Here is a 9,274-nt window from a genome sequence, read left to right on the forward strand (position 1 = left end):
ATTTAGTTTGTTTGAAACTCTACATCCAGCCATTTTCTTTACCTACTTTTGCTTTGACCTGGTGTCTGTCTCCAGCAGTCGCTGTGCGAGAGGCGGGGGACACCCTGGACATCACAGGGACACATGAAGACAAATGAGACAAACAACATTCACGCTCTCTCTCACACCAGGGGACAATTCGGAAACCTGCCGTCAGTGAGGAACAAGGCAAGATTATTTAATTCATCTCAGGGTTTCTAAATGAGGCACGTCTTGTTAAAACCCAAGATGGCTGCATTTTATAACACAGACATGTTTTTGAAGGCTTACCTGATGTTGTCTCTACAGGACAGTCACGACTGCAGCAACGCAAGTACAGACACACACAGTGCAATTATCCAAGTGAAATCTAAAAGACAAAAAAATAACAGCAATGTCATCAAAAGACATATCTATATATATTTTACTGTAGATAAAATCATCTGTTAAAAATGATACTACTGTACTAATCTGTTTCTCAAAAGCAAAATTACAATAAAATTTCTGATCTTTTTACGTATGATTTTATGACTCAAGACTATTCAGATCCAAACCAGAGGTACTGCAGATGATGATGAATTCAGTTTTATCCTCTTTAAAAGAAGTCATTTTAAAGCCTTCCAAGCTTTAATATCTGCAAAAATCCCCAAAACGATTTGATTAAAAGAAAAGCGTGTAAAGGGAGAATGACAGTGGTCCAAGAGAAGAACCCTGAGGAACTCCACAGCTCCTACTGGGTTATCCAAAGGCGTTCCCAGACCAGACAGGATACATAATCCCACCAGCAAGTTCTGGGTCCGCCCTGAGGTATCTCCTCAAATTATTCCAGCAAATTGTTAATTTAAACATGAACTTACTGGAACCTTTGGAAGCACCATCAGACATCTGTTTGGGCTCAGAAATCCTCTTCATCACCTCCATCTGAGGACCAGAGTCCACTCTTGCTGCACATCCAACCTGTGTGCTGTCGTCATGGAGACCTGACAGCACGGCTGTGGTGGTGACGGTGACTGTATTGTTGGTGTTGGTGACTCTGACGGTGTTGTGCTGTGAGAAGTGGAGGTGTTGTTGTGTAACAGTCAGAGTTNTCCAGTCGAGTTCTGCAGCAGCTCACCTCCATCAGTCTCCTGGGTTAAATTAGAGGGAACTTTGGTTTGGGTCAATATCAGCAGTAACAATCGCATGAAAATAAAGTGGGAAACCTTAAAACAGCAGCATGGGGTGTCCTACCTGATCTTTCAAAATGTTAACAGAAGTGACTCAGGTTCATATCGGTGTCAAAGTGGAGAGAGTGTGAGTCACACCATCTTCATCACTGTTGGCGGTGAGTGACTTTGTCAGTTATCTAATATTTATACAAATTAGATCTCAAAGGCCACAATAACTTGAGAAAAATTGTCTTACATCTGCAGAAAAACACACAACTAACGTAACATTCTGATCAGTTCGACTCAAATCGTTTAAGCTGAGCCTTAAAACATTGTTTCGTTTTACAGATCACGTTAAAAATACAAATGATACAAGTAAAGAAACGACAAATGCTCCAAGTAAGAAAAGCTTTTTTTACACATGCATGAATTTAAACATAAATAGAACATATACAGGTGACCGGACGCTTTAAACTTTGTGTGGCAGAAATGTAGCCAGGTTTATAAAGTTATGTGTCCTCATGGTTCTCTTTTATAAATCTTAGTAAATGTGAAATCTGGATTTCCACTTCAGACTTTAGAAACTCTTTTGACTTTATGTCAAATTAATCTGCATGGCAAAATTATAGCTTGCATCACAATCAAATAGACTCGACAACAAAAGCAACAGGAAAGAAAAAGCGCAAATTTACCAAATGGAAAACTGCCGCCCTGTTCTGTTTGGTGTCTCAGCTCTGTCATCACAAAACGGAAAAACTACTGACCTGAAATAGTAACAGAAGAGAATAAATCAAAGAATACCCCAAAGCTGAAAAAAAGATGGTGGGATTAAGCGCATAGAGCTCAACTTTGATGCACACATTACCGCCAGCGTGTTGGCTTTGTCTTTAACAGCCTTTGGGGGCTCTGGGTTCTTGTTCTCTTTTACTAATCAGATCTCCCACTGAACTAATGACACCAATAATTAAATAAGAATATATTAGAAAGAATAAATTAACAATGTCAGTTTTACTGTGTTTGTGACTTGAGCTCAGTGGGGTTTTAAATCTGGTTAAATAAAGGAAGAGAAATAAGAAGTTCTCTGAAATTGTTTTGTTTATTTTCAGCTCGTGTCTTGGTCAAAAGTACTGTCAGAAAGTGTTAGAAAGAGTGTCAGCTTAATCTGCAGAGGTGTGAACGTTCTCACAACACATTCATTCTTTGCAGCCGGCAGTTTGTCTGCAGGGAAAAAAACATGCAAAACAGTTGTGCGTACACTGTTCATCCACCTGGCTCCAAAAACGCACCAAGGACAAACTATTTCTGTGTGCCACTGCAGAATAAATATACCTACAATGTGTTTTTAGATTTACAAATAATTAAACTCCAGGTGAGAAAATGTAATTTACTGTTACGAATCATCGCTGCTGTTTGTTGCCCAACGATCATGAATGTCCAAAATGTCCCTGATGGTTTTGTTTTGATTGAAATGTTTCCCGTCTTTTTGCAGAAACCCCACCAGCTCAGAATGGTTTCGGGCATTTTGTGTACCGAATTTTTGGACTAGTGGCATTTTTCATCATTGTGACATCTTTGTGCGTTAAATCGCACATACAGTGCAAAGGTGAGGCTTCTTAATATTTTCTCAGAGACATAAATAACAGACGATTAAGTAAAAACACAGACTGAGCCGCTACAGACTGGTAGCATCAATGCCAAAGCGAAGTGCTCGTTTGTTCTCATGATTTTGTAAACACTAACTAATCTTACTGGGCATCTGTTTTGCAGGAAAATCCAGAAAAACACCAGATTCTTGTCCTCAGCCTTCAAACCACATCTATGAAAATGATCTGTAGTTCTATTTTACTTTCCTGTTAAACTGAGTTTAAACAGCTGAAACATTTAGTTAAGCTTTTTTCTGGTTCAAAACGTGCAGATTGTCAATAGAATATAAGGACTTTTGGCAAAATAAACTCAAACAGACAAGTTTCCTCGTTGGTATTACTGTGAATGCTGCCGGCGTGCGCTACTGTTTTTATGAATTCCTGTGAGTCAAACTAATGAGGCATAAAGTGGAAGTTTGCTTATGTGTGGAACTGATTTTGTTCAGTCTGCTTGTGATGCACAGCGAGTGCGCTCGAAGCAACACGACAGGTAACGGTTTTATTTCCTGTACAGGTGACACTTACTGTGCACACTTCCTGCACAAATACCACGTATGAAAGCGATTGTCTGTATTGGTGTGGCTATGTTCGTCTTTGGCTTTTATGCTTGGTCTCATTTCCGATTAAACTTTTCTTCATGGTTACATATTTGTCTGTATTAATAGAGTCGTTGCAGTCAGGGACAGATTAAACATGAGCAAATATTCCTCAGAAAGTGTCATTATTTATAATTTCTTCCTTTGGAGGTCAAACAAAAATGATCATACTTGAAAATCTTTAAGATTTGCTCAATAAGCTAGTGAAAAAATACATCTAGAAATCTAAAACCATCGAACTCTTGCAGAGATTTGTCAAGTCATTAGTAAAACAAATCCAAAGTCCAAAAACATGGATAACAACAGCTGATATCAAAGTTAAACTAATAAATATAAAATCCTAACTTATTAAGTTAAAATGATTAAGTAGCTAGCTCTTTAAGACGCTGTGATGCTTTCAGCTACGCTAAAAGCTAAAGCTAATTTAGCATGTTAACACCACCATTTCTTAATTAAACACTCATTTTGGAAGAACAAACTGATATAACAGGACAGCCAACAAACTTTAATAAATGTAAATGCCTTTCTTAGTTAAAACATAGATCAGTTTAACAATATTTTCTCTCACATTGCAATTTTTTTCCAACTTGCTTGTGAGCTAAAGTGTTTAGCTTTCTGTTCGAAAGCTAATGTAGCATAACCATTTCTTTACACTGACATATATACTGTACCTGGTCACTATTCTGACAAAATGAGCAAATCAGAATTAGGACTACATTAGCTATTTTGCACAAAAAGCTAAAGGTTAAAGACCCAAAAGCTGTTCAAGAAACTTTGTGCTGCTTTCCTTTTATAAATAAAACTAATATTTAACACGACAACCATTAAAGGCAGTATTATTGTGGCAGGAAGGAAAGTATAATTGGATTATGCTAATTTTAGGCAGTTCATAAACAGTAAAATACATCCAAACGTGTGCAATAAACAGATTAAAGATTCAACTCAGAGCTTTGATTCTTGAAACCTCAAAGGTCGCAGCAACATTATGGCAAACACTCATGTTTATGTCTAATTATTAGATAAAATAACCAGCTGAAAATAAGACCAAGACGACAAAGGTTAACAGCATCAGAGAGGAAGCAGCTACAAACCAAACAAATATATAAAAAAACAATCTAAATTAAGAAAAACAACAAACTTTGAAGACTGATTCACATTGAGTGTCCTTTTATCCATAAAGTAGCACATTAAGCTGTTCCTTTGTGTAAAAAACATGGTTTTAACTACTACTTTTACCTCTAAAGGCCTGAAGTGTCAACCAGATAAATCTATATTAAACAGAGAAATTTGATAAAAACAGTAAACGGAATTGGTTGCATGAAAAAGACATTGTATGAAGAAATAACTTGCCTGTTTTTGCTTTGTAATATTTTAGATTTTTACGTGTTGTTACAGTGGTTGACACCATTAATATATGCACCTAGTTGTCTGCCTCAAACTTAAACATCTGCTCAGTGCTGTGAGTTCATAAAATGAGCACATTAAACGTGAAATAATGGGTCAAAATGACAAGATGCGGTCTGGCAGGTTTGAGGTTTAAAAAACAAAAAGTCTGAACATGTGTGTGTACAGCAGACATGGGAAGAAACCTTTCAACTTTAGCTCATCATATGATCTCAAATCCAGGAAGCGTCACCTTTCAGTTCAGACTGAAACCTGGTGAAGTGAAGTTTCATAAAACAAAAAGAACAAAAAAACAACCCNCATGCCCCCCCTGCTCCAGCGCCAGTGCTTGCAGGTAACATATGTTTACTACTTCTGCATCAGATTCTATTTGGAGTCAACAGTGCCATCTAGTTATGTTCAACTGTCCATTATAGGCTGCCAGTTGTCTTCTTTTCTCTGTATATAAACCTGAGTAAAAATCAAACCATAAAGTGTTCAAAATGTCACAAAACAATGGAAAATAGGTGTTTAAAAAGGTAATATGGATTATGTGAATTTTGCCAGCCATCATATTGGTCATGATGTGAACATTCAGGTGAGAATCTGCAGAAAAATACACTTTGATAAAAAACAACCCTCAAATTTATCAACATTACAGAAGTATTCATTAATGTTGTGTAATCATCATGTTAACCTTTAATCAAAACTTAACAAGAACTTTCTTCTTTCTCAACCTTTTCTTCAGTTTTTTTCAGGTTTGGCCTCTTTATCATTTTCCCCTCAGCCTGGTGGGTTACTGAGTTAAATCAGAAAGTTTCTGCTTGTTAAGTTTGTTTGGTTGATGATGAAACAACAAAAATGTGAAAGCCAACAATAACAAGTGATTAATTTGTTAGTTTTAATGTTACATAATGGACAAAAGCACTATAGTGATCAAATAATGAACAATAAAACTATTTCATTTAATAAAAAGCTAATATATAAATCAACATATATAAATAACAGTAACTTCAGTATCTAAAGAGGAATCAAATAATGCTAATTAGATGCTACAGATCTTTTATGGCTGAACACAGTAAGTTTCACATATTAGCAGAGCAGATAAAAAAACAGAAACAACACATCTGTAAATGTGAAATGATGGTTTGTTTTACTTCTTCTTATAGAATAACTGGAAATACAAAGTGCAGAGTTCAAGAAAATAGTTAAAATAAAACAAAAAGCACAAAAAGAAAACAGAAAGTAACAAATGTCATCTATTGCACATCACAGACCAAACCGTTTTAAACAAGAAACTTTTTTTGCATTTCTTGGAAAACCTTCATATTTTCTGTATATTTAAAAGAGATAATTCCACCCTTTAGCCAGAGGTTTTAATGCTATCACTATTTTTCATTATTATTATGTTTTTCTTCATTTTGCAACAACAAAACAAATCATACTTCATGTCAACCGTTTGTATTTTCTGCATAATTTACTGTAAGTTGATCGTTTCTTGGGGCAGTAGCTCCTTCAGTCCTTAAAAAAAAAACCATGATTTAGCTCTTAGTGTTTGAAAGTATGGTTGCATAAATAAAATTTTCTAAATGGAGTTTAGTTAAAATCATACTGATCTAAACATCATGTTAGCAAAGACTTTAGAGGCAAGCTGAACATTTCAAATGTGACAAAATACAAAAGAGAGAATTTCTTATCATCAGTGCAGGTGAAGAACGACAGAATGAAGTCTTACCTCTGAGGGTCGATGGTTGTAATCTCAGATAAACCATTTGTCTGAAGATCGCTGAGACATAATAAAACAATTTGAGATCAAATTAAGTTTACACACACATTTAGCAGCTGACGGAGACATTACTGAGGTGATAAAACAACACAGATATATCTGAAAAAGTACCTTCGTGAAGAATTATTTCTGCGCCGAACAAAGATGACAACAGCAACACAAAGACAGACTGCCACCATCAAACATATTGGGCCAAAAAGAAACCATCCTTTAAAGAAACAACAACCAAAGATGATGTTATTCACTTCAACAACAACAATAAAATATCTATAAATACTGACATAAAACCATGTAGATGTTAACTTACTGTTATGATCTTGATCCAACTTAGATTTTTTCTCCAAATCTGAGAAAAGAAAGTCAAACATCAGAATCACAAAGTGATCGATCTATAAATCAGAAACTTTGAAAGTTTCTCACCATCATCAGACGTCTGTTTGAGCTCAGAAATCCTCTTCATCACCTCCATCTGAGGACCAGAGTCCACTCTTGCTGCACATCCAACCTGTGTGCTGTCGTCATGGAGACCTGACAGCACGGCTGTGGTGGTGACGGTGACTGTATTGTTGGTGTTGGTGACTCTGACGGTGTTGTGCTGTGAGAAGTGGAGGTGTTGTTGTGTAACAGTCAGAGTTACAGTGGGAGCAGGTCGACCTGTGGCTGAACAGGACACAACTGACTCTTCAGGAGAGTCTGGTTCTCTGACATGAAGGACGGGTCCATGCAGCTCTGCACACAGAACAAACACCATCAGAGACAGGATGACCAACAGGTTCAAACTGATGATAATGTCAGGTTCTTACCGTAGACATGGAGGCAGGTTTCACCTGTCAGAGCCCCTTCAGGATCAGCAATAAACAAACAGTAATAACATCCTTCATCCTGCTCTGATACATTCCTGATAATGATGGAGGTGTTCTGCAGTCCAGTTTCTTTAAACTCAACTTTCCACTCAAAGCCAGGATTCACTGTTTCACCAAAGTATTCGTCATAAGGTCAACATTCTCCCCTTTTTGGTTGAAGATTTTCTGCCAGGTGACTTGAAGGACATCTTTAGTTTCCAGGAGCTGACAGCTGAGATGAACATCTTCTCCAGCTGCTGTCCACACAGTCCTCTGTGTTTGTATTGGATCTGTTAGACCTGGAAGAAATGTTATTCCAGCATTAGGTCTGACATTACATATGTGTTTTTACACATTTCTATTAAGAAAATTCAGGTAAATTTGGGTTTAAAAACAATGCAGTGCATAAAGATGCAGCGGACACTCTTACTGCAGAAAAAGTTTCAGGTTTTGTCCTGGACTGAAGTGAACTGTTCAGCTGTCTGTAGATTAGAGAGTTTTTATTAGGAAGGAGCTGTTCTGCAAACCAGCAGTGTGCTTAGATACAACATGTTTTGACACCAAGTCTGAAAGCAAGGAGCTAGTATATAAAAAGAGACAAAATGCTCAACTATTACTTTTTTGCTCACGTGTTTGAAAACATCCAGAAAAGAGAACCAGCATTTCCTGAGGAAAGCGTATCATCCGCCAGACTGAATGACAAAGTTTAAAGCAAGGATCTTTGCACAATCTGTAAGAGATAAGTCTCAGCTACCACCAAACCAAAGATTAGAAGGCATTTCTGTTTTGCTAAGGTTGATTAGCTGTAGCAGCCATCTTGAATCAGATCAACTCCAAACATGAATTAGTTGTGGATGTGCACCCAATGATTACTTCCTGGGAGTTTTATTAAAATCATTTCTAGAGTTCATGAGATATTTCGCTAACAGACAGGAAAATGAAATCACACACAGGTAATTACACAATCAGTCACTTTTCATTGCAACAACTGATAAAAAACAGTTTATACAACATGGTGTGTCTTATTGCAGACTAAAGAGAAAGTAAAACTGTTGTTTTCTGTCTGTCCAACAGTCTCCACAGTAACTTATTGTTCATTACTAAAACAGTAAAAAATTAAGTATTTTACAGATAAAAACTGCAAAACTTATTGATCATCTACCTTTCTGAAGGTGACTGAAGAAAAATAAACAAGCTGTGATAAAAACAGGTTTCATGTCTTCAGCGGGTTGAACAAGTTGTTCCAGCTTCGTTTGCCTGTTAAGGAAATAATGACTTCCTGGTTGGACTGTAAAATTGTCCCTAGGTGTGAGTAAGAGCGTGAATGGTTGTTTGTCTCGTTTGTCTCTATGTGGCCCTGCGATAGACTTGCGACCTGTCCAGGGTGTCCCCCGCCTCTCGCACAGTGACTGCTGGGGATAGGCACCAGCTCCCCGTGACCCAGAATGGAGAAGCGGGTAAAGAAAATNGCCAGGGCTAGGGTTAGGGTCTCCTCAGGGTTGAAGGTAGAAGCTGCAAAACAGAAGTGTCACTATTAAAGAAGTCCTCCTGATGGCCTCCTAATTTACAAAGAACCCAGAGGAAGAACCTCAAACCGTTAAATTGTACTTCACAATATTAAACCAGAAATGAATATAATTTAAATGAGTATTTCAGGAAATTGTTCAAATTTGTTTCCACATGTAGTATTTGTCTTTAAACGGTGTGTGTTGTAACGTTTTTGTTTGTTTGGGAATGTGTGGGCGTGTGTGTGTTTGTCTTCTGCTGTTCCTGTTTGGGCACTTCGGAGGTGGGAGGGGCTTAAGTCGTTACAACTTTTACCATATTTGCAGCTCTTAAAATTAAAGAAACAAAACAA

The 9,274-nt window shown here is 37.2% G+C and overlaps 1 protein-coding gene and 1 long non-coding RNA gene across 2 annotated transcripts in view; one reads left to right on the forward strand and one right to left on the reverse strand.

Moving 5' to 3' along the window:
- Nucleotides 1–1,126: 1,126 nt before the first annotated feature.
- LOC119616737 lies at nt 1,127–3,485 on the forward strand. Its single transcript, XR_005232745.1, has 3 exons — nt 1,127–1,342; nt 2,656–2,769; nt 2,934–3,485. It is a non-coding gene; the product is annotated as an uncharacterized LOC119616737 (long non-coding RNA).
- Nucleotides 3,486–5,981: 2,496 nt separating this feature from the next.
- LOC108245019 (OX-2 membrane glycoprotein-like) overlaps nt 5,982–9,274 on the reverse strand; it is a 31,971-nt gene continuing 28,678 nt past the window's right edge. Inside the window, exons 3-7 of the mRNA XM_037973857.1 lie at nt 6,995–7,102; nt 6,882–6,920; nt 6,686–6,782; nt 6,524–6,574; nt 5,982–6,309 (exon numbers count right to left, since the gene is read on the reverse strand). Of these exons, the coding sequence (XP_037829785.1) occupies nt 6,240–6,309; nt 6,524–6,574; nt 6,686–6,782; nt 6,882–6,920; nt 6,995–7,102 (365 nt within the window). The 3' untranslated portion in view covers nt 5,982–6,239. The remainder of the gene's footprint in view (nt 6,310–6,523; nt 6,575–6,685; nt 6,783–6,881; nt 6,921–6,994; nt 7,103–9,274) is intronic.

This window comes from Kryptolebias marmoratus, linkage group LG23 (genome assembly GCF_001649575.2).
Source record: "Kryptolebias marmoratus isolate JLee-2015 linkage group LG23, ASM164957v2, whole genome shotgun sequence".
Lineage (NCBI taxonomy): Eukaryota > Metazoa > Chordata > Actinopteri > Cyprinodontiformes > Rivulidae > Kryptolebias > Kryptolebias marmoratus.